Genomic DNA, 26,586 nt, shown 5'->3' with positions numbered 1-26,586 from the left:
TGCACCACAAAGTTCTCTTTATAAGACAAGTATAAACCATCATATGGGCAATTTACAAGTCAAGTCTCTTCCCGAGCCACTCATAATCACTTTCAGCCAATGAAAACAGCCCATCATAAAACTTTCACTAAAAAGATTTACGTATACAAATGATGTTCGACACCATCTACATGTTTCTTATGCACCAGAAAGTTCTCTTTACAAGAGATTTTCATAAATATTTGTTCTTCCTCAAGCATCTTGTATCATACAACAGGTAAATTTCCATAACCAGAATCATAAATTAGTATTCAACGAGCAGCATTCAAATGATTATAGAAAGCCTCGCCTATTAAAGAGCGTAAGTTGCACGTAGATATTCAATGATTTCTGCACTCTCAAACATTTGGATTCCAGTGTTCGGATCTTCTAAATAAGGAACCTGCCAAACATTAGCAAGAACGATCATGTTTTCTCACTATTGGTGGACATCTAATATATATACTTAAATTTTTAAAATGATTTTTCATGAAAACAAACACCAACCTGAAAATGTCCTACTTTCTGCTTTAGTATATGTCTTTTTGGGCTGCCACGTGCACAGCTGCAATAGGAAACTCATTAAATAAATACTGGGGTGAATGCTTTTCCGCGCTTAAAGAAAATATTAGCTAATTCTTTCATTTTAATTCACGCATTGTAGAAATTATTCACATATGAAAAATAGATATTCAACTTCCAAGGTTCTGGAACACGATTTTTCGTGATCATGACCCATTTGGCCAAATTACATGAATAAACTAGCAACAATATTCCTTACTCACTTAAACTTGACCATTTCTAAAGATTTCCTCTTCAATCTTTCATTGAGATTATTTAGCCTCTGTTTGGCAAATTTATAAATTGTTTACAAATAGGAATAGTGGGTCTCACAAAATGTGTGGATAATAATCAGGTATTAATTATGAATGTGTGGTTAAAATTAATGTTTGTTGATGATGACTAAGTTTAATAGTTTATACACCATTTATAAATTCGTATCCAAACGGAGGCTCAATTTTAACAATTCTTGTCAAACCTTCAGTTTCCTTCACAACTTCTCCACCAAGTGAGACGACACGGAATAGAGAAGATAAGACATAGGCAAATATATACTTACTGCACATATATATAGCTTGCCCCGTTTTACAAATTAGCATTTACATTCTCTAATTTGCAATTTCTGCCATAAAGGAGAAGTCACGAGTTATAGAATACTACTACATTAATTCTTTAAAACTTGTTGCAAATACTCCAATACTTGCCCTAATGCATGATCACGTCATCCAAAACTTAGCCTCTAAACGAGAGATTTAAACATTTATGTTTTTAATTCTAAATTTCTCTCTTATGTGCGTGCCAGCTTCATTTTCTCAAGTCCTAGCATGTGCAATTGTTAAGACATAAAGTAGTTCTTCAGTAAGGGATCAAAGTTATTTCATTTGTAAAACACAAGTGGAGTTGCATAGATATAAATTTGTAGGGATTCGACTGTCAGTCATAGACATGGCATGATTTGTAAATATGTCTAATTCTAAATACGCCTGTAGTTGACTGCTTTCCTTAGTTAGATATGTAAGCTATAAATGGTTTATTAGCTGCTATACTTAGATATGTTAGCTGTTGATGGCTGAAAATCAGCCACAAATTAGTCCCAATTTAGTTTGTAATCAGCATTTAATGATAAATAACTACAAGTGACGGAGATACAAGATTTAAATAACGGAAAATCCAATATTTTAAAATAGTATTGAGAATGACTGGAAAAGTGGAAACAAGACCATATATAATTTTGATCCATTTTGCAAGTGTGTCATTGCGGGTAGTTCCTACAAAGGATCGAATAAATGACGTATACAATACTTGAATTCTTGATGTAGATGCTACATAGGTGGAGAGCGCAGTACAATTGCGTTCGGGAAGGATGAATCGCTCCCTCTAGGGAGGGGCATCATGATTCAAACACTGTACCTATGGGATAGGGATAGACGAAGAGGAAAAAACCTGTATTGAGGATTGATTCTCTATATAAATGAAGGAACTCTCTAAAGGAGAGACATTTAGCATAAATGACATGGAACCAGAGCCAATTCCTTAGAATTTTTCTCATTTTCTTGGTGGGTTTTCTCATAATGAGGAGCAAAATCTTGTCATGTTAAGTCAAGACTTGGTATTCTGATAGTTTTCCTAGTTTGTTTTGGATTCTAAGAGGAGGATCATCTTTGAGTTTTTGATGTAGATTGTTCAATGAGATTATTTTCCAACTGCAGCATCTTGGTCAGTGATATATTATTAGATTTTTGATTAGTACATTTATCGTTAGAGCTTTTATTGGAGCACGAATTATGTATTTGAATGAGTTCTCGCAACTGATAAAACTCATTGTGTGTGGTTGGCACACTTCGTAAATTTCTTTAGGAAATTCTTCTTTAAAATATGAGCTCTCTGGAGTGACTCTGAAGTGTTCTCAAAGTGGTTATTACTATTTCTGCACTATTTGTTGTTATTGGGTCTCTCGTCGTAACTATTTTTTATAGATGGTTGCTGTGATTTGGATCTTTCTTCGTGGGCACGAGCATTGTCACTGCCAACAATTCATGATTGCAAATCGATGCTTTCACCAACATTAATTTGAGGGGGAATGAATGTCAGTACGACATGATTCATATATATATGGCATGATTTGTAAATGTCTGATTCTATATATATGCCTTTAATTAACTACTTTCCATAGTTAGACATGTAAGCTATTAATGGCTGATTAGCTGCCTTCCTCAGTTAGATATGTCAGCTGTAGATGGGTGAAAATCGGCCCCAAATTAGGCACAATTTAGCTTGTAATCAGCATTGTATTGAGAATTGATTCTCTACATAAATGAAGTAACTCTCTAAAGGAGAGACATTCAGCAAAAATAACACTGTCTACAGCATTGACAGAGGGAAATTACCTGTGAAGTAGGTGAGGTAACTCCAACTCTACAAGTACTTCACGTACAACTTTGCAGAAAGGCGAAGCCTGAACAGAAAATCAATGTCATTATCCGCAGGAAAAATATTCTAATTCCTTGGATTAGACAGATAGTGCTAAATAAAAAAAAAGCTCAAATTTTGTTCATTGTACATTCCATTATGATCAAATGCTACGTACCAAACATGCACTTAAAGCATGTTAATAATGAGCCAAATGATTTGATTTAATCTTTGAATATAGCAACACAGAGAGAAATCTATTTATCTACACAAGTAATCTGTCATCTTATAATCTGCAAAATAGCCATAATCTAACCTCATATGCCCATATATCAAGAGGCTTGGACGGCAATTTTGATGGAACATAGGAACTACCCTGCCAAACAACAGTAGGAAGTGCAAATCTATATTATGGTGAATAGGAAAAAATTAAATTTAATCTATAGTGCTAAGATCGTTGAGTTTGTATGTTTTATTAAATGAATTATGCGATGTAACTTGAAAATTTTGTGCGTGAACACGCGCACATGCATGTTTATGCATATGTATGCAGAATTGTACACAGTCATGTACATGTAAAAATGCAGTTGTACATATAAATAGATTTATAAAAGTACATGTGTTTATATATACAAGAATGCATGTGCAAATACATGCACACAGACACATGCACAGGGAGAGGACACCGAGACAGAGACTATACCTTCCCCATGCGACCAATCATGGCAAAACCTTCGGTCAAGGTCTGTGAGAAAAGAAGTCGGCAGGCAACAAATCAAAATTATGCATGTAGGTACTCTTCCAATTAATTTAATATAGTGAAACCAAGATTTTATTGCTTACAGTCAGTAGTCCTAGAGACAACATAATTGGAACCTTTCCGTCACCTACAGAAAAGGAAGTCAATGATAACACTATTGTGTATCTGCAGGATACAGAACAAGATAATAACAAACGAGAAGCAATCCAAAGCCAATAAATTCATTAAAATGTTTAATCCAAAGGTAACCATTTTGAGGTTAACATCTTAGAATACAGATACCCCTTTGATTTTAGAAAATCCCAGAATATCATAACAAAATGAATCACTAAGGGCTATCGTAAAATAATTCAACATTTGTGCATGGAAATGTATGTTCAGCAAAAGTAATGGTAGCAAATACATAATAAAATGAAAGCGGAAAATAGCAGATTGAAGTTACAAACCATATTTCTGAACTAAGTACTTGATGATGTCATCTGATTCGTACATGGAAACTCCTGTGTTTGGATCAACCTGAAACAAGAAACATAAGTTTTAGCTCCATTTTAAAATTTACCAAAGATCAAGAATTAATTAAAACTTCACTAATTATAAAGGAGGATATCAGAAACTTCACAAATAAGCAAGCTTCAACAAATAATCCTTTTGAGAGAGTATTTTATCGATTCAGAGAAACAGGATTTAGAAGATATTGATACTATACAGATACAAACAAAATCACTTCAATTTCCATCACACTTTCTTGACTCCAATTCATGCAGTATCTAACCATGTAAGGGAACTGCTTTTTTCCACCCATCTGTACAGCCCTGGGACGAAAATTTGGGCCATTTTTTGGACAAGGATAGAACAACACGTCAAGGTCCAAGAATGCAACAATTTCCCGAACCTGTAATAACATAAATTTTCAAAACATATTACGAGACGTACATAAAGGAATGATTTGCAACATGCTGCAACTAAATAGTCTAATATGCTCATAAACGAGCGCAAAAGGTCCATTAGATTCTACGCCTTCCCAAAATAACCATAGTCGAGTGATGTTTTCCCTACGAAAAATGTCATCCCATAGTCTATGGTCAAGATAATAATTTAAGAACTAAAATTTTGCTGGCATTACCTTCCGACAAAAGGGGCAGCTGAAGAAGATTCCATGCATTCCACAATAATCCATTTTTGAAGAGAGCAACATATGTTTTTAGTCTTTGTTCAAGAAGTACCACAGGATATAATAGGGAAAACAAAAAAGCATAATGACCTAAATTAAAATCAACAACTGAGAAGAAAAGATTCAGAAAAACCTTTCAAACTCATATATTTCAATTGGTTTCTCAGGGCGTGGACCTAATTTTGAAGTCTCTTTCAACTTAAAACCTGTATAAAAATGGAGCTCCTGAGAAGCATATATCAAAAGGCTACTTTGCAAAAGCAAACAGAACATCAAATGTGCAACCCGCATCAGACAAAAGCAAAGTTGAATTACATTTGACCAGTTTTAAGAAGTCAAATACAACGAACTTATTTCGACTTCGACGTCTTAGATTATATACATTATACATATTTCACTACATTTTGATTACCATAGTATTCTATTTTAACATCATATAAAGTGCAACCAGTTTATACTGAAATCAATCCACCAGTACACTGATTAATACTATATGTTTCAGATTTGAACTTATCCAAGTGTCATGATTCACAAGTAGACCCCAGATGATAGTGTTTAGGTTGCATAAATAATGATTACTACTTTTTGATAATACGGCACAAATAAATTCATGTGAGATAAACATTAAACAAATATCTGGCAATTACCTGCAAATTCAAGAGCATACTCTTCGGATGGAATCTCATTCTTGGGAACAAAAGATGCTGAATACCTGCCATTTATGAATTATAAAAAAAATTAAGAGGGATGGGAATTCATGAAACATAGTAACTGGAAAGCCTCCAAATCCACAGTACAGACAAGTCGAGCTGTCATTTTTGGATTAACAAGCTTCACATGTAATACTATCCAGATAGGCAAATAATATAGTGAGTACTAAAACACCAGAACTGATAACCACAAGCTGATCACTGGTTTAATGCAGTTTTATCACGAGTTATGTCGGGTAGTTTTATCCTTGATACCATTGAAAATCTGAAAAATGAGCTAAACAATTAGCTTAAATGCTATTTTGCTGAGTCGTATTCTGAGTTAAGAACATCACATTATCGATTCCCCATCTCCTAATTTATTCTTCACCTATCTTAATCATCACTTAAATCTTGGAATTACATCTTTTTAGCAAATTATTCAAATCCTTTCTTCTGGACCCTACTATCTCATCCCTTGAAACCAACTCCAAGGAGATATGGATAGAAGAGCATATAACTCAATGATGATTTTATAGAAATCCAAGAAATTCACTCAAAGGGATTCATATTTCTTAAGTTCTATTGCAGCCTCAAAATATACCCCCTAAATCATCAAGAGCACAAGAAATTTGTAGCAAGAGGCAAAGTATCCAAGGAGGTACATATTTGAATGAGGGAGGTTTTTAAAAACCCTTAATTTAGAAAGAGAGGGATGAAGAGTTGTTAATGCATGTATCCTAAAATTGAATGACAATGAGTGGACACGCTATAAAAACTGATATCCTAGTTTGGGATAGTTTTACATCCCAAGAGGCTCAAATACTTTGCTCAGATGAGACCCCTACTTGCATGTAAAATGATGAATCAACTTATAATTAACGCGTTATACTAATATTAACCAGCTAGGCACGTTATCCTAATATTAACCAGTTAGGATCCTTTGAAAGCTTTAAATAAGAATATGATTAAGCTTTTGACGTACCTTTTCAATGAATTGACAATTGAAATCCAATTTTTCCTCCCACTATATTAACTTGAAAGTTAATTTAGATTAAATTAATTCATATGATACATCTCAATATGGAATTCACCTTCTCTTGTGTGCAATGCTTTTAAAGTATTTCAGTTGATAGTGTATTTACGAAATTCCAACAATTTTTATGGACAATCCTATTGACTCTCGCCCAAAATCTGCATTACTATGCTTTGCATTTCAATTTTAACATAAATAATTAAACACTATAGAAACACAAATAATTAAATATAATCATATTTGCGTGTTTTTACTTGTATGGGTTCTATAGAAACATGTAAATAATAAAATTTTACTCAAATTTCTTGTAAGACAAACACAGTGAAACCGTACCCAGAAACGAGAACACTGGTAGTAAGGCGAAAAACCAAGGCAAGAGAAGCCCCCAAAATGTCAAGCACCTTATCGGGCCGGACTGAAAAGGGCTTGGGCTTCGGAGGCTTGAAGTTAGGAGGCGGTGACAAGGAGGAACCCGAACTGGTTTCCTCTTTGATGCTTACAGAGGTAGAAGCCACAGGGATTTCTGAAGAATTTGTTGATGATTGTACAAAAAACACTCTTTTGTTGGATAATTTACGAGTCGAAAGTGGCCTGAAAATCGAAGTCGGAGTAAAATTCAAAGCCCCGGCCATCATTTTCCAGCGAGAAAAACGGCAGATATGATGGTCTTGGATTATTATTTTCAGATGGCACTTATTTGTGTACTAGTAACTGTGGCTATGAAACGGCCAAGTAATCCAGACAGTTAATAGGAATCTTCCACTTTTTTGAAGCAGAAATAACTTGTTCTGTTTATCTTACCAACGTGCAAAAAATATTATTTCAATAGTGCAAAAATGTTCTCTTACATACAAGGTGAGAAGTTTTACATTGCTCACTTGAAGTAAATTGTAAGTAAGATTTTGCTGCCATATCAATAAGTGAACAGTTTTATCTTGTCCATCGTGAATAGGAGAACAATTTCGTTCAACAGAGATAATTATAAACTTCTTTCAAAAAAAAATTTTGAAAAAAATTACGTCCGTTAACGTAGCGAATTAACGGTTTAAAAATTCTGTACAGAGAAGGGCACTTCGTTAGGAAAGATTTTGGCCTTCTCCATGCCAAGGTCATGAATTTTGTCATTACCATTCAAAGTCAGATTGATTGCTTGTCTTGCTAGTACGAGTCAAGGTACTCTTGTAATAGTTATTATTTGAGCGTCGAATATCTTGAACTCAAGGGTTTTGACGGCAAGAACGATACCAAAGAAGTTGAGAAAACCTTATGAATGCAAAAAAAGTAAAATCCTTCCTAATAGAGAGATTATTGGAGAGGAGACAAAACTCAGTACTTTTCACTACAAAATCGATAAAATCGATAAAAAAAATGGATTAATTTATCAAAGTATGGGTTAATATCGAAGTGTTTTTTTTATTTGTTTTAATACTTGTGAATAAATTCACTGTATCATATTTAGATACATTGCATAAATTGTTCTTTTTCATTAATGTTATAACTCGCACGGATTAATGTAATAAGGTATATGTTAGAAATTATTAAACATGGCAAAATTGGTTTTCTATCTTGTGGTTAGCTAAATGAGCAAAATCTTGGCTGCGATCAGTTTTTTGCCAGTTTAGCCCACGTGTGCCAATTTCTCCCAGACAACATAGATATGGTAAGAAGTTCCCAGAATTGGACTAAAATTCCGATTTTGGGCTAGCTGACACAGATACCCCCCAAACCCAAATCAAGAATCCATTACTCTTCTTGTTCATATTCTCAATTTATAACTCGTGCAAAGTTCAGCAGAAAAGTTGTATCATACATAAAATGATATTTTATTAAAATCTTTTATAATAGCAAGCTTTATAAATTGAAATCGATCTTGTGAAGAAATAAAATGGGTAAAAACAAGAAATGATGGAAAAGCTCTCTACAAAATGGCGAAAATCTCGTCAATCATCTCAGTTCGACGATGATGACAACACTACGTAATGGACTCTTAATTGTTTTATATATATATTATATGCATATAGACGGAGGTTAATTAGGGTTTAACAAAACTTGCCAACAATTGGATTTTCAATATTTGCACGCTTTTATTGTTCGAAATGTTGATCGTTCTAATAATAACACTATTTTCGGTACCATTAAGAATCGTTGAATGAGACATTACGATATCACTTTTTCAAAGTGTTACAACATTAATTTGAGTTTTGTGAATATAACTTGTTAGAGATTCTTTACATAGTAGAAATTAGTAAAATATAGTTTGTCGGTAAAAATTGACTTAAAGGTGTTTGGCGATGAACGGAGAAAGAGGAGGGACCATGGTCGTGTCACTTTTATGTCACTATTGAACTAATTCCAATGTTTTAATCGGTGTTTTGTCACTTTTTTTTAGTATTTGTCACTTGTTTAGTGTTTATCGCTATTTTTTTATTTTTTATTTTCAATCACCTTTATGAAATTTTTATCACTTTTTTGAGTGAGAAACATGACTTTTAGTGACACCGTGCCACTTTTTATAAAAAAATTGAATTAAAAAGTCACATTTATATTTAAAAAAATGACATCGTGTCAAAAAATGACTTAATTTTATAAAGTATTTTTACTTTTAAAATATTTTTTATATGATTTTTCAAAAGACCCCTAATTTTTAATAAAAGTGACATTGTTTGTAATTTTTTTAATAAAAAAGTGATACTAAACTTTTAAAAGTGACATTGTGTCGCTTTTTAATTTTACACAATATTTTTTACTTCAAAAAAGCTTTTCATATCATTTTTCAAAACACCCCTAATTTTAAAGGTATTTTTGTAAGTTTGCCCGAATTTGAATATGTGATTGATAGAACTTAAATGGGTCAACACTTAGGTCTAGCATCGAATTAATTAAAAATTGAAATACAGATATATTAAAAATAGAGAAAATTTCATAAGTGAGAACTTAACTATGACTCATTTCAAAACTAAAATAAAATATTTAAAACTTCAAAAATCAGATATTTATTAAATTTTATTTCTAAAATAATTAATTAAAAGTATATTTTATAAATTAAATAATGTCACAATTCTATAAAATTTGATAACAAATTATTGAATTAATTGGATACAAATAATCTATCGACTACAATTAAAAATTTAATGGGTCATAAATTATTTCAAGGTTACAAATTTATTAAATTAATAGGTCACATATTATTCATTGATTATAAATTACAAATTTTATAAATCACAACTTATTTCATGGTTACAAAATACCAAATTAATTGTCCATAAATTATGTTTAGGTAACAAATTATTGGTCACAAATTAAAAAATTTTTAGGCCACATATTATTTATTGGTCACAATTTATCTATTTCATTGGCTATATATTGTTTATTAGTCACGCATTAACCAAATTTATTGGTCACAAACAATCAAATCATTTGTGGCCACTATCTCACCACTACCACCAGTTGTATCGCTGCTCAAACCATCGTCCCCAGAACCACCACCACCATCTCAAACACCGCAACCAAACATCACTAGCCTGCCACTACACAACCACAATCCCCACTGAAAAAATCTCCAAATCTACCATTGGACACTACCACTATCTCTCGTATCAACAATAACTATCACACTGCCATCATCGTTGCAACAACCACAACACCACCGCACACAACCATATCACCACCACAGTAACCATGATAGCACCGCCAGAGCCACCGCCACGCCTCAACACTACTGTATCGCCACCATAACAATAGCACTGTCCCACCACCATACTCATATCACGTAACCATCTCACCACATGCACATAGCAATACAACCACCACAATAGCAAAATCTACACACCATAACCACCATAGTACCACAATACCAACATCGAACCGTCAATCACGACATCGCTCAAAAATTTAAAGAAGGGAAGAAAAAGAATGGATTTGCATCAGGTCGTGTGCATAGTGGGCCAGACGGTGCTGTTGGCACCGCTGGAGAGAGAAGGAAGAAGTGGGTTGTGATTTGTAGTTTTGGGATTTTTAGGTTTGGGTAGGTATGATTTAGAGCGAGAAGATAGATGACATTGAATATTGTTAGTGTCTAACTTTTGTATAAACAAACTTTAGATCTAATTTTTGAAACTGGATCTTGAAAGATCTAACAAGGTGTATTTTTCACTTAAAAAAATATAATGTTACAAAATGGTCGCTATATTGACCCGATATTAATATATAAATATATCATAATTTAATTGGATTAAAAGTTTCTGTGTTATTTATTATCATGCTTGTGTCCTAACTTTTCATTAAAGCTTTCTTATCCTTAATTTCAAATTAATTAGTATATCATGTACCTAATGACGGTTTTCATCAAAAAAATTATGCTAGATTTAAAATAAGGACTTAGTTATAGTTTTATATTTAATGTTTTTTTTTCTTATATTAAAAATACAAAGATAAATAAGTTTTTTTATCTCTAACAAAATTTTCAAACGAAAACTCTCACCAACGACTAGATATGTTAATTAATGAAATATTGATGATAAACATGGGATGAAAAAAATGACATAAATTGACAATGAATAAAAGTTATGGACCTCTCACACAATTAAAATATGATGAATTTATAAAAAAAATATGGTATCAATATATTTAGCCTTTTACAAATCGTGTATCACGAAGTGTCATAGGGATTGCTCTTGGAGTTGGAGGAAGATTCTTGGACTCCGAGATATAAGGAGAGACAAATTGAAATACAGAATTGGTAATGGTAGACGTGTTGCGCTTTGGCATGATAATTGGCATCCTTTTGGCCCCTTAGAGAAGATTCTTGGTGAGAGGATCATTCGTGAATCCAGATTGAGCAGACTAGCTAAGGTGACTGATATTGTTGAGGATAATACTTGGAGGTGGCCATCAGTTCATTTCTCAGCTTTGTCTAACTTGATGTGAGATACGCTTGATACCTTTCGACCGAATAGTAATAGAGAGGATGTATTGCGATGGGTGGATGATGTGCATGGAGTCTTTTCTATTCAGAATGCTTGGGAGTCTCTTCGACTCCACTGCCCTAGGGTGACTTGGTATCACATTGTATGGTTTCCTAAATATATTCCACTTCATGCATTTATCCTTTGGTTAGCAATTCTAGGTGGCATCTACACACAGACATAGCTTCTTCGCTTTGGTTTGGCACAGTCTATATGTTGTGTGTTGTGTAGTTGTTCAGTAGAGGATTTGGATCATCTGTTTTTTGCTTACCCATTTTTTGAGCATGTTTGGCATGCTCTGCATGCAAAATGTAACTTGCCTTGGGTTCTACGGAGTTGGGTAGATACTCTTTCTTGGATGGAGCATTTTTGTGGGAGGTCAATGCAATTCATCATCATTCGGTTAATGTTTGCGACTTAGATTTATGCTATATGGAGTGAGCGCAATGCTAGGACCCATGGTGAGGCTCCTGAACACGAGCCTGCTGTTATTCGAGATATTGTTTTTTTATGTTTGTGCACGAGTAAATTTATGTAAGGGCTTGGTCCTATCTAACGAGAATAGATGGCTCCAACGTTCATGGGGTTTTTCTACGGATATTTTTTATTGTCGTTAGGATATGAGCACTAATCTAGGGTTCTGTTATTGGTGTTAGGAGACATACATTCCTAGCCTAGTTTCCTGGGGTATGCCCCTGTGATTTGTACTTTATTTTTACACTTTGGATATAATACACTTACCTTATCCAAAAAAATAAATAAATCGTGTATCACTCTAAGAACCTTAAAATAGTCCTTTGAATCCCTTTCCTCTCTGCTTTTTCTCTCGACCAATTTAAATCCCCCTCACGAACCCCCAAATCAAAATTCATCCTTAAAATCATACCACTATCACCACTTCTTCATCTACCTCTAGACCACCACTGCCATCCTTCAAAATAATAATAATAATAATAATAAATAAAAGGAATTTTACATCCAACGGTGAAGTTGACAGTCAAGAGAAGTGGCACGATGAACTTATTGTAAGTATTATACTCTAGGTCCAATCAACTTTGAACATAAATACCTTTGATATATAATTAATACAGTTTAATGACAGGTCTATTATTTAATTAATTGTCTATTAATTAAATAATAGAGTCCGTAGATTCAACTTTTCGTAATTTGTTAACCACAAGGAGTTGTGATTGTGAGATACAGATTACATTTGATTGAATTTTAAATCGTCTGTGTTCATTAGTAATAACGAGACACGAATATCGTTATTACGGATAGACCATCATGTGTAGCATTTCTTACTCGTGAAATAAGTAGCTGATCTCACAAACTAAAGTGTGGTAACACTTAAATAAACACGTGAATGTTTTGTTATAGAACAAAATATTGGAGACCCGCTAAGAGATTCCACATGGACAACTATCTGAGTGTCAGTTGTGAATCTCTAACGTTCAGTAGTGGAATTGGTCTTATGATTTGAGGTCATCATAGTGCCTTGTATAAGGACAGTCATGTTTTGACGGTCTTAGATGTTGTTATGCCAAAGGCCGCTAATACGACATCGTTCGGGTTTGTCAAGAACCATACGAAGGTTGTAAATGACTAATAGAGGATTTGTCACTCTTAGATAGTAAGAGATTGCGATCTGCATTTCGTTCAATTAAGTCAATAAAGAAATCCTTGGCCAATGTATACATATAAGTTGAAAAAGGAGTTTTCGACTCATAGTGGCTTAATAGTAGAATGAAAGATATGATCGATAATCGAGATTGACACACTTTCATATCTCGTAGTTGATCGGATCATATTGACGAAGGAATTATAGTTTCATGGTAAACGAACAGTTCTGGTTTTGTCATTCCACGTGACATTTCCCGTCACATGTATTGCCCTGATACATTGCTAGATGTCAATCTGGGACGGCGAGTGTGAATTGACGATAAATTAAAAGGGTGTTTTAATTTATTAATTTTGATTAGATCAAAATAATATTTTACGTTGTTAGGTATCGTGATCGGGAATCTGATGGGTCACACACAAAAGAGAATTGAAAGATTGTAATTTGTCAATTAATTAATTTAACAATTGTTGGGTAAATTAATTAATTGGGTTGGTTATTTATAGGCTCAAATTAATTAATTGGATTAATTAATTCACGGAACGAATTTAATTAAATGGATTAATTAAATATTGGACCGGACCGGACCGGACCGTTCCCGTTTAAACTTATATAAAACATGGCTAGGGTTTTCAATCCATATGATTTTTCTCATAATTGTTCTTCCCAGCACAAGAGAAGAAAACCCTGGTAGCTGCAATTTTGTTCTCTATGTGGATCACCGTTGGAGGCTGGACAATTGGACAACTGTGGATGGCGAATCAAGATTGCTAGAATGAAAAGAAAAGCAAAAGGTTTGCAGAATCTTTCAAAGGTACAATCTTTATCACGATTTTTATCTAAACATAAAGAGATTCTCGGTAGGAATTGAAATAATTTTAATTTTTCGCTGTGCAAGTATAAGTAGATTCTCAACAGTGATATCAGAGCATACTTTGTGTTTGTTAGAAATTGTTTTGTATGTTGGAACAATTAAAAGTTAATTGTTTTTCTTGTTTTAGCAATTAAGAAAATAATTTTTCATATTCAAAATTTGATTTTGAATAAAAAATAATTTATTGGATTGGAATAATATATGAAATCTGTTTAATAAATAAATGAATAAATTAAAAAAAAGGGTTCGGAAAGGTGGCCGCCCGGTTCATAGGCTGCCGCCCCTATTCATTTTGGAAAGAGACTGCCGCCAGCATTGGGCGGCCGACCGGCGCATAGGCTGCCGCCGCTGTTTGTGCAGGCACTGCTGCTATTTTCAGCTGCAGCGTCGCGCGACGCTGCCGGGTCAGGTCGCCGCCGTTTTAGCGACGATTTCCGACCATGAGAATCAATGCCGCCTCATGAAAACCAAGAAGAAGGAGCGTCGACAAAGAAGGATGAAATCTTAGGGTTGGTTATCAGATCGGTTCTTGGTGAATGAAGACAAGGGCTTTAGTTGAAATTTTCGAAGTTTTGAGCCCATATGTGTAATTTGAATTGGGGGTCAATGGGTAAATTTTGAAAGAAGGGCTGCCATGCAATTTCAGAAATTGAAAGGACCTCTTTACGATTTTCAATTGGGTCAGAATGCAATTTTCAAAGGGGACCATGAGTGCAATTTTAAAATGGTTTTAAATTTGATTTTAAATGGGCTTTAACCTATAATTTGACTTTGACCCAAATTAAAAGTTTTATTTAAAATTGACGACTTTTTTCATATTTTTGTTAAAATATGATTTTAACTTAAATATTAAATTTGACCCTAAATTGAATTTTATTTTAGGAGTGTTATCCTAAATTAAAATATTAATTCAATTTTAAATTAGAGTTGGACTCTAATTTAACACTTAATTAAAATTTGATTTTAATTAATTATTCACTCGATTATATTTTTGAAATTAAAATTGGATTCTAATATGAAATTTAATTAAAATTTGATTTTAATTAAATTGTGTTGCCCTAAAATTTTATTTAAGACTAAAGTTAGACTCTAATCTGTATTTAATTAAAATTTGATTTTAATTAAGCATGTTCGCCCTAAGATCTTGGAATTAGTGTTGGACTCTAATTTTGTTATTTAATTAAAATTTGATTTTAATTAAATTCAACCGACTTGAATTTTGAAATTAGAGTTTGACTCTAATTTGATATTTAATTAAAATTTGATTTTAATTAAATTATCCCGCCCTATAATTGTTGAGTTAGAGTTGGACTCTAATTCGGTATTTAATTAAAATTCGATTTTAATTAAATATGATCGCTAATTAAATAATTGGTTAATCTGATTAATTAATTATTTAATTGTTCCGATCCATTTGTCTAATAGAGTTTAGATGATCTTAATTGCTAGAAACTTGAAACATGTTAGGATATAATATTAGATATTATATATACATACATTTATGTGATGAATGCATTATTAATGGATGATTATGGATTCGACCATATGGATGTGTTGAATTTTTTATTTTTATTCTTGTTGTTTTGTGGGCCTGCGAGCTCGCTAATTTTGTTATTATTTTGGGCCTGCAAACTCTTGATCATTTTGGAGTTGGGAGTCCGTTATTATTATTGTTGCTATGGGCATGCGAGTCCATATATATATATATTTATTTATTTATTTGCATGGTAGATGTATAATAAAATATATATTATTATTACGATGAGACCTTTAAATGCAAAATCTCTCCATAAAATATTAAGTCACATTTATAATCGCTTTCCATCATTATAGTGAAAAACTAGAGTCCTAAATTGTTTCAACTTGTTGAGTACACCCAAGACTGGTCCATTAGGAATATGTTTGAGACTATGAAATATTTGATATTTCTGAATGACGGGTTTGACTTAACTAAAATTTATCTTTTGCTGAGTACATTCAAGGAGATAAATTTTAGAGGTATGGTAAGCTAACACATAAGATGTGTGAAAACAAAGAGTTGTCGGCTTAATGATCTGGGAGTTGTATGGAGATGCAATTGATAATAGTATTTACACAAACGTTATATTAAGGCTTGTTGAGTACACTCAAGATTTTAATATAATAGATGGGATCCCAACCCACTGGGAGTTAAGTATGGACTCCATAAATTTATGTAAGAGGGTTATAAATTTTAATTAAATAGTGGGAGCATGATTAATTTAATAAAAGTCCATGTTAAATTAATTGATGCATTTTATATATTATTCTTTTCTTTTTCGTCATTTATATTTATATTGAATCGTGAGTGACCATATGTATTTGAGAGGCATATTGGATGCCAACAACCAAATTAAATCTTCTTGATTGGCACTGCAATTTGAGAATTGTTTTCAAGCATGAGAAAGTTGGTTATCCTTAAGTAACTATTTTCCAGAGACACCTGATGATGACTCAACTAAGGAAAATGTGGCTACTATAATAAACACAGTGATGCGATAGTATTGCATGCATGTGATACTTACAACTATGTCACTGAGATACAAAAGCAACTTGACAGTATAGATGTTAACACAATTCTTCATTACAAAGAGTTGTACGATAATAATCATGTATGGAAGGATATAAGATTTCCAAACAACTATACCAGTGCAAAATGACAGAGTAATCTTCAATCGATACTTAGACACTGAAGATGATTGACGTTGAGAAATGTCTCAATTGAGTTCAATCATAAACCATGAACTAAGTAGTGACTTGCTTTTGTAATCTCTGTCAGATAAAGCTATTCATAACTAATTATGAATTTAACGTGAATAAATTCGAATGCAAAATTATTGAGTTGCTTAACATGCTTAAGACTGTTAAGCCCAACATCAAAGTTAGTAGTGGGCAAGTCATTAATTTCTCTAAAGATATTAAGAGGAAGTCTAAATGGGCTTTGTGAAAGCGTCTAATATGGTTAAGATTGTCAAAGCGAAGGACAATACCAAATCTAATGACCCTTGGTATCATTATAGAATGAAAGGTCATTGGAAGGAATATTGTGTAACTTACGTCTACTTCACGAGTTTTTTAGGTATTTGATACCAGATGTAAATCTCATATTTATACAACTATGAAGAAACTAAATAGAAGTAGACCATTGCGAAAGGGAGAAGTTGACCTACATGTTGAAGATGAGTAAAGGTTGCTGCATTGCCTGTAGGAGCACACTTCTTGCCGTTGCCTTTTGACTTAGTAATGGAATTAGAGAAATATTGTTTTGTACCCACCATAACTGGAACATTAAAATGAATTTCATGTTCGGGCATGAACTAAATTAATGTTAAGGACAATTGTTGTTCTTGTTTATCTTGATAAAGATCCTAATGGCTATGGTAAGTTACAAAATAACATTTATATTCTAAATACCAAAGATCCTATAATGAGTATAGAAATTATAAGGCATAAATGCGATAATCTAATTATTACCAAAATCTGGCATGACAGACTTTGTCATATGGATGAAAAGTAATTTCAAAATTACATAGAGATGTATACTTGGGCTTAATTGATTTTGACAAGTACAAATTATGCATGTTTGAGACAATGACAAAATCTTCTTTTACTTGAAAGGAAGAAAAGTCAACATAATTACTGGTCTAATGCATAGTGATGCATATGGACTCATGTCAATTAATGTTAGGTAATGTTTCTCTTATTTCATCAATGATCATGTATACTTGATGAAAATTCAAACATGAAACTCTTGAAAAGTTCAAGGAATTCAAACTAGAAATAGAGAAACAAATAGGTAAAGATACCCTCACATTAAGATTCGATCAAGTGAGAGTATTTTAAAGATAAAATCTAGATTATCTAAGAAAGAATGAGATTCTTTTGCAGTGGATTCCTCCACGTACACTGCAGCATAGTGATGTATCTAAAAGGAGGAATCGTTAACTATTAGATATAATGCGATTAATATCAAGCCATGCAAATCTCCCAAAATTATTTTGGAGTCATGCATTGATTATAGTGTACAACACACTAAATCATATTCCATCTAAATTGGTTAACAGAACTCCATACGAGTTATGGAAAGATAATAGTCCCAATTTATCTTATATGAAAGTTTCGGGCCACGACGCTTATTTGAAGCGCCTTGAATCGGATAAGTTTGACACTAAATCTGATAAATACGTATTTGTGGGATATTCAAAGGAGACATTTGAATATAAATTCTATTATCATGAAGAAAGTCTTCATCTCATGACATATCTTTTTTTAGAGAAAATGTTTACTTTAAGGGAGAACAGTGGGAGCAAAATAGAACTTGAAAGAGTTCAAGAGTCCACAGATATAGTTAACTAAGTAGATAATTTCAAGTTTGATCTCATATTTGATATGTGACATACTCTTGATCAAGAAATAAAGACTCCTGAGGGCATATCAGCTCTATGTGAATCTAGTAGGATCATTCGACCTTCAAGAAGGTGCGAATCCATGATTACTAAACAGGTGTTACTGATCCAGGATAATGAACCTGCTAGTTGCACCAAAATAAAGTCAAGTGTTGACTTGAAAAAGACAGCAAGAGACCATGAAGCTCGAGATGAACTCGACGTATGTGAACAAGGTTTGGACCTTGGTCAAGCCTCCTGATGGAATAAAACTTATAAGTTTTTGTAAATAGTTTACAAAGAAAAAAAGGTCAATATGGATGGGAATATCAATATATACAGAGCAAGGCTAGAAGTAAAGGTTAAGTGTTGATCTTGGTGAAACCTTTCTCCTGTAGCCTTGTTGAAATCCATTCGAGTTTTGCTTACAACAGTTGCATACCGTGATTGTAGGTTAAGAGAAGTCTCTTGGAGCTGAAATTTTAGTTTTGATGAAAAGTCAAAGTGTTTGATTTTATCAAATTTGAAGATGAATTGTGTGTTTATAAGAAGCTAGTGGGAGCATTGTCGTATTTCTAATATTATAGAAAATGACATCCCTATGTTTCAATCGTTGAAATAATAGTTGTTAAAAGATTTATTCATGAACAATATGGGAGAAGAAACTTGATCTATAGAGGTAGATCTAGAAGATTGCTTAACTCATCCCAATTTACATAGATGAAATCTTGAGAAGATTTCATATGGAGAAACTGGTTTACTCTTAAGCGGTTTGTTGAAAAGGTTCCAAACGTGAAGCAACCGTTAATTCAATAGTAGAAACCTAATACATGATTACTTCAAAAGTAGCAAAGAGTTGCAATCTGGATTATGCTATTCATAAATGAATTTGGAGTAGTTCCTGATATTGTTGATCACATGTCATTGTATTGTGATAACAATAGAGCTATCGCGAAAGCGAAGGAACTAAGGTTTTATCAATGATCCAAACATGTATTAAGGCGGTATAATCTCATCAGAAAGATAATGCATAGAAATGAGGTAAAGAGAAGAACAAAATCCCACATTTAACAATATTGCAGATCCACCGACAAAGAGTTATCGTAGTATAAACATGATCGTCATGTGAACTTATGATATTGGATACATAAGTGATTGGATCTAGTGCAAGTGGAAGTTTGTAAGTATTATGCCCTAGGTCCAATTAACTTTGGACATAAATACTTTTGATATATAATTAATGTAGTTTAATGACAGATCTATTATTTAATTAATTGTCTATTAATTAAATAATAGAGTCTATAGATTCAAATCTTCGTAATTTTTTAATCACAAGGAGTTGTGATTGTGAGATACAGATTACATTTGATTGAATCTTAAATTATCCGTGGTCGTAAGTAATAATGAGACACGGATATCGTTATTACGGATAGACCATCACGTGTGGCATTTCTTACTTGTGAAGTAAGTAGTTGATCTCACAAGTTAAAGTGTAGTGACACTTAAATGAACACGTGGATATTTTGTGGAGACCCGCTAAGAGATTCCACATGGATAACTATCTGAGTGTCAGTGGTTAATCTCTAATGTTCGGTAGTGAAATTGGTCATATGACTTGAGGTCATCATAGTGCCTTGTATGAGGACAGTCATGTTTTGACGGTGTTGGATGTTGCTCTACCAAGGGCCGCAATACGACATCGTTCGGGTATGTCAAGAACCATATGAAGGTTGTAAATGACCAATAGAGGATTCATCACTCTTAGATAGTAAGAGATTGTAATCTGCATTTCTTTCAATTAAGTCAATAACAAAATCCTTGGCCAAGGTATACATATAAGTCGAGAAGGAGTTTTCGACTCATATTGGCTTAATAGTAGAATGAAAGATATGATCGATAATCGAGATTGACACACTTTCATATCTCGTAGTTGATCGGATCATATTGACGAAAGAATTATAGTTTCATGGTAAATGAACAGTTTTTATTTTGTCATACCACGTGATATTTTTCATCACATGTATTGCCCCGATATATTGCTAGATGTCAATATGGGACGGCAAGTGTGAATTGACGATAAATTAAAAGGGTGTTTTAATTTATCAATTTTGATTAAATCAAAATAATATTTCACGTCGTTAGGTATCGTGATCGGGAACCTGATAGGTACACACAAAAGAGAATTGAAAGATTACAATTTGTCAATTAATTAATTTAACAATTGTCGGATAAATTAATTAATTGGGTTAGTTATTTATAGGCTCGAATTAATTAATTGAATTAATTAATTCACGGACCGAATATAATTAAATGGATTAATTAAATATTGGACCGGATCGGGCCAGGCCCGTTTGGGCTTATATAAATACATGGCTAGGGTTTTCAATCCATATGATTTTTCTCATAATTATTCTTGCTAGCACAAGAGGAGAAAACCCTGGTAGCTGCAATCTTGTTCTCTATGTGGATCACCGTTAGAGGTTGGACAGTTGGACAGCTGTGAGTGGCGAATCAAGATTGCTAGAGCGAAAAGAAAAGCAAAAGGTTTGCAGAATCCTTTAAAGGTACAATCTTTATCACGATTTCTATCTAAACACAAAGGGATCCTCAGTGGGAATCGAAATAATTTTAATTTTCCGCTGTGCATATATAAGTAGATTCCCAATACTTATAACAATAGTTTTATGATTCTTTTGGTGGCTAAGGTGGTGGTGGCAATGACGGAGGAGTTGAGGTTGTAGAAAATCCTCTAGGTTTTTATAGTTGTTTTTTTGGCTGTCGGATTTTTGTATGTGGTGCTGTAAATGGTGGTTGACGACTATGATAGTGAAGGGATTCCAATGTGGTTGGGGGTGGTGTGGATCATCGATGACAACTCTAGGATTTGGATTGCAGATTTAAGGTTTGCATTTAATGGTGTGATTTTCTTGTTTCACTTGTTGATTTGTGGGGATATTTGATAGAAAGTGGTGGTTGGTTGTGCATATACAATGATTTGGGAAGGTGGTGGTGATAGGGACAAATGGTGGTGCTAAATTGAATTGAGTCTTCGATCTTTATTTTATTTATTTATAATTTTTTTTCTGTAGGAGAAAAGTTTAGAACAGTTTCAGTTGATTCAGATTTTAATTAGAACCCAAATCAGGAATAATATTGTTTAACCATCATTTCTAAAATATGCAGTTCAGTTGTCTTGTGGCTTTCATTTTCATGTTGACAAAAACATTATGCTTTACATCGACAGGACAATAATATAGACATTATGATTTTTATTCAAGTTGGATTATCATTATATTAATATTAATTGAACAATGTCCAACAAAAATATCTCAATTACATTAAGAACAATTTTGTTCCCACTTAAATTCAATTTGCATTTGCACCAAGCATATAATTATCCTCCTTAAAATCTTGATTTCTGTTGTACATATTCCTTTTCAAGTAAAATGTTCTCTTTGCAAAATGGACCACTTGCGCATGCGACATGAATCTTCATTTTATTTAAACGTATTCAGTTCAACACAACAAACATGTCACTCCATAATTAAGGATGGACTTTTTAACTGAAGGTTTCTATCAGTTCCACACACCAAAACCAAAAAAAAAAAAAAAAAAAAAAAAGAAAAAAAAAGAAAAAAGAAGCAGCCTTAGGTATCAAAATCGAAATCAAGCACGGACCTAGTCCAGAACGATTTTTGGTTCTTGAACAAAAATTGTTTTTATTCAACTTTATAATTGAATTTATTATTTTTTTGCTATTTATTTTATCGTGACCCATTGAGCCGATCGGATGCAAAAGAAACGATGAGGGTGGAAAGAGAAGTCAACAATATTGATTATTATGATGTTTTTCAGATTAGTGAATTTATTTTTTTTTTTTTTTATCAGTATTATAATTTAGTATTTCTTATTGCTGATTTCTGGATTTTGATTTGTTCTTTTGATATGTAATGTGGTGACATATTTTGCTAGATATTGAATGCTATCTGATGACATATTTTATTTCTTCTATTTTGCTAAATATTGGGAAGATCATTTGTATTGTTATATCATGATTTTCAAAAAAGATTAGGGTAGAACCGAATATGAACAAAACTAATGTTTCGGATTTGAATTTTATACTAGTAATTATGTGGCCCATATGATTCTATTTTTGAAATATCCGGAATCAATATCCAAAGTGTAATGGGTGGTTCCATATAGTGAAATACCTGAAACAACTCATCAACGCTTAAGCCTATTTGCAATGATCGCAAAATCTCATTCATAACAAAATTATAATAGCCTTGCCATCCAATCTTTTCTACAATCCCTTCTTACTTCAGGGCATGAATCCCAAGGGAGCAAAAAGGCATTTACTTTGTCCAATTTCTCCCTAATGCCCTACTCAATTCCTCAACAATTCCCATAGGGCATTCTTCCACTGGCTAAGTGAATCTTTGCAAACCAATAATGATGCAATTACCAAAAAAGTCGTGTAATCATTGTCGAAAACATTTTCGAACGGGAAGACGCATGGTTAGCGCTTCTTCTGAAAATGAAATGGGGCTTACAGGTATCATGCGCCCAGCTTCCAATTTCACTTTTGAAAAGCGGTTGATTTATTCGTACTTATTTGACAATCGCTTTCTATTATGTTATGTTTTAACTATACTAATATATATTCATTTTCAAGAATACACAATGGATCACTTGCACATGCAATGTGGATCTATAATCTTCTTAATTTTGTATGATTCAACATAATAAACATGTCAATTTATAATTATCGCGCATCTCATTTACAACAAAACTTTTAAGGACTAAAGTGGATAAGAGTTTACAGTGTAGTGTTTCAAATCTCCTAGTTGAGTCTTGATGAGAATTATGGAGGGCAAGCTAAAAAGGATCCATTGAATGTTCTGGAGTGAGACAAATCAATTAGAAGAGAAGACCTAAACCAATTAAAAAAATAGAAGGAATACAAAATATGCACGAGAACGCACGGGATGCACAAAAATGCGTACAACTTTATGAGCGGTTGTCAAATTTTCGTCCATAAGTACAATCTGAAAACATTTTTCGATCCTACACAAGTTTGTCGGATGACTACGTCCAGCTTTGAGGGTCAAATTCAGTTGTTTAGGGGTCAAATTTTGTGTTTTGAATTAGTTTAAAGGTATTTTCATTATTTGTAGTAATTTAGCTTTATTCAGATTTGTTTTATAATTTTCTAGTTTATTTGAATTTGTCTTTGAAATTATAGTTTTGTTTTGACTAAAAGTTTATTTTATGCCTATAAAAGGCTCATTGATTATACAATAAAGACATTAATTATTGGGAATTAATCATAATGTGAAATTTTTTACTTTTTATCTTGTTTTTAATTGAATAGAATTTATAAAATATTTTCAATATTTGTTCAAACCATCCGAACTTATCAAAGATTCATACTCTTTATGACCTTCAATAAATTCATAGCAAGGTTTATAGTTTTTGTGATTAAGGGGTCAATATATTGTCTACGATTGTATTGGTTCTTTGATTCAATAATTTATTGGGTCATGCTTCAAACTGAGATTTTAGCTTTCTTGGGGTTGTGATTCAATCTTTTATGTATTTCGGAACTATTATTACTATGTGGGTTTACATCAATCGGTATCAGAGCTTTGGCTCTAAAATTTTGTTCTATTTGTTTTTTCCTTTTTTATTTTCAAGTTTGGAAAAAAAAAAGAGCTTAAAAAAATGGCAAAGGGATATTAAGAAAACATAAGAAATTTCAAGAAAAAATATGAAAAAAGTTCAAAAAATATATATATATATATATTCAATTTCAATATCAAGATTCAAAGGCGAATCTTCTCGAAGAGATAGTGAATGATAAGAATCATGGAGGACAAGCTCACAAGGATCCATTGCATGTTCCTGAATGATACAGATTAATTAGAAAAGATCTTAAACCAATTGAAAAAATGGAAGGAATATAAAGTATGGGCGAAAACGCATAGGATGCACAAAAATGAGTATAACTTTCTGCTTGGTTGTCGAATTTTCACCCATGAGTATAATCTGAAAACATCTTTCAATTCTACCCAAGTTTGTCGTATGATTTGTCCAACTTCGAGAGTCAAATTCGACTGTTTAGGGATCTAATATTTTGTTTTTATGTTTTGAATTAGTTTAAGGGTATTTTTTTTTATTTGTGGTATTTTAATTTTATTCAAATTTGTTTTGTAGTTCATTTAGATTTGTCTTTAGAATTAGAGTTTTGTTTTGATTAAGAGTTTATTTTATGCCTATAAAATGCTCATTCATTATACAATAAAGACATTAATTTTTTAGAATTAATCATAATGTAAAATTTTTTCACTTTCTATCTTGTTTTTAATTGAATAGAACTTATTAAATATTTTCAATATTTGTGGCATTCAAACTATCCGAACTTATCAAAGATTCATATTTTTTGTGGTGTTCAACAAATTCATAGCAAGGTTCATAATTTTTGTGAACACGGAATTTCTATATTGTCCGCGATTGTGTTGATTATTTGGTTCAATAAATTAGTGGGTCAAACTTCAAACCGGAATTTTAGCTTTGTTGGGGTTGTGATTCAATCTTTCGTAGTTTTTGGAGCTACTATTGCTCACATCAAGTCTGATCCATTAAGCTGTAAATAATAATAATGAAGTGCAAGCAAAATTTGAGATGCATCTCAATTTACATAAATAATCTATTGAAATATCTATTTTGGAAATCATTGCACCTGAAGCTGAACAATCTGCTTGCATAGAAGATTCTAGCACACAAAATAACACAGTTAAGAAAGTGGAAAAGACTGGTATAACAAAAAGCAGGCAAACAGGACAGTACTTAATTAAGAAGAAAAATAATTTATCATGCATGATGAAAGGCATCCTAAACTGTAATATGCTTGAGAATAAAGAATACAAAGGAAAGTGGGAATCCATTTTATGCGGCCTTGAATAACAAGAATAACAAAATTCTTGCCTTGAGAATACTTCCAGCAGCAGCCTTTACTTTGAGTAAGATTCTAATATTCCATTCCTCAGAATCCCCTTTTTCTCAAAATAAACATCTTTTTCAATTTCGAATACCATTCCAGTTATTTTTATCGTTTTAGTTTTCCAGTCAATACAATCATGAGGGGTCAACAAGGCGCAACCAATCAGCATTTTACACCAGCTCTATTTAATGATTGAATTTCACATAAATTGATTCTCAAATGCTATCAGATTCTTCACTTGGAAATTATCCCATAAAACACGAGAATGTAAAACTTTTTTAAGCACAAGAAAGAATAACAGACGATGATCTCTCTTCTAAAATGGAGAATATTATACATATATAACATGTATATAGAATAAAACTTTTGAAAGCAGATATAAAAACTAATAGCCACTCCATATAATCAAACAATGAACAGAAGTTATGGCAACATCAAGTAAAGGCAACTTAAGTACATGTAAATGTACCATTACTAGAAGGACCATTGGTTCCTGCAAAGAGACTTGAAATACAAGTTGAAAAAGAGCCCTGCTGCAAATACAAGGGAGTGGGCAGGGATTGGATCCAAGGCGAGGTGGCGCAGGGGCCAGGGATTGGATCCAATCCCTGGCCCCAATAGCATTACACGTTGAAAAATATTCCTTCTATTTATGGTTGTACAACACCACAATACTAGTGAAAAGTTCTATGTACCAAAATAATAGAGTAAGCAAAAAGTGCAACAATTTAGCAAGTAGCTAGTGTAAATCAAACGTAGCACCACAACTCAGATGACCAACCAACAAGATCGTTCACTCTCTTAAAAAAAAAAAAAATATATATATATATATATATAGGAGCTTCTTAATGGCAAATGTATAGAAAAACAATATATCAAGCAACTGCTTTCCTGTGTAAAGTTGGAATCAGGGGTGAAGCCTGGGGAGAAAAAATAAAATAAAATAATAATAATAATAAACTAGATTGATACACAAAAACAAATTTTCGTTAAAAAAATTCTTTTCACCTTCAAAAATGAGTAGGAAGGCCAAGACTGCACCCCCCCCCCCCCCCCCAAAGAAAAAAAAGGGGGGAGGAA

General features: G+C 32.7%; 1 protein-coding gene and 1 pseudogene across 1 annotated transcript; one reads left to right on the top strand and one right to left on the bottom strand.

The window, feature by feature from the left end:
- On the bottom strand, nt 1–7,438 carry LOC111366255. Its single transcript, XM_022986979.1, has 12 exons — nt 6,978–7,438; nt 5,567–5,631; nt 5,053–5,125; nt 4,872–4,890; nt 4,521–4,640; nt 4,195–4,264; nt 3,832–3,875; nt 3,692–3,733; nt 3,305–3,364; nt 2,967–3,034; nt 526–583; nt 1–421 (listed from the first exon to the last, which is right to left on the bottom strand). The coding sequence occupies exons 1-12, from the start codon at nt 7,277–7,279 to the stop codon at nt 332–334; spliced, it is 1,011 nt and encodes a 336-aa protein (XP_022842747.1). The 5' UTR covers nt 7,280–7,438; the 3' UTR covers nt 1–331.
- A 3,817-nt stretch (nt 7,439–11,255) lies between these two features.
- Nucleotides 11,256–12,146, top strand: LOC111365610 (annotated as a pseudogene).
- Nucleotides 12,147–26,586: the final 14,440 nt, after the last annotated feature.

Source organism: Olea europaea, chromosome 17 (genome assembly GCF_002742605.1).
Source record: "Olea europaea var. sylvestris chromosome 17, O_europaea_v1, whole genome shotgun sequence".
NCBI lineage: Eukaryota > Viridiplantae > Streptophyta > Magnoliopsida > Lamiales > Oleaceae > Olea > Olea europaea.
Note: the sequence above shows the minus strand (reverse complement) of the source record. Positions and strands in the feature narration are given on the sequence as shown.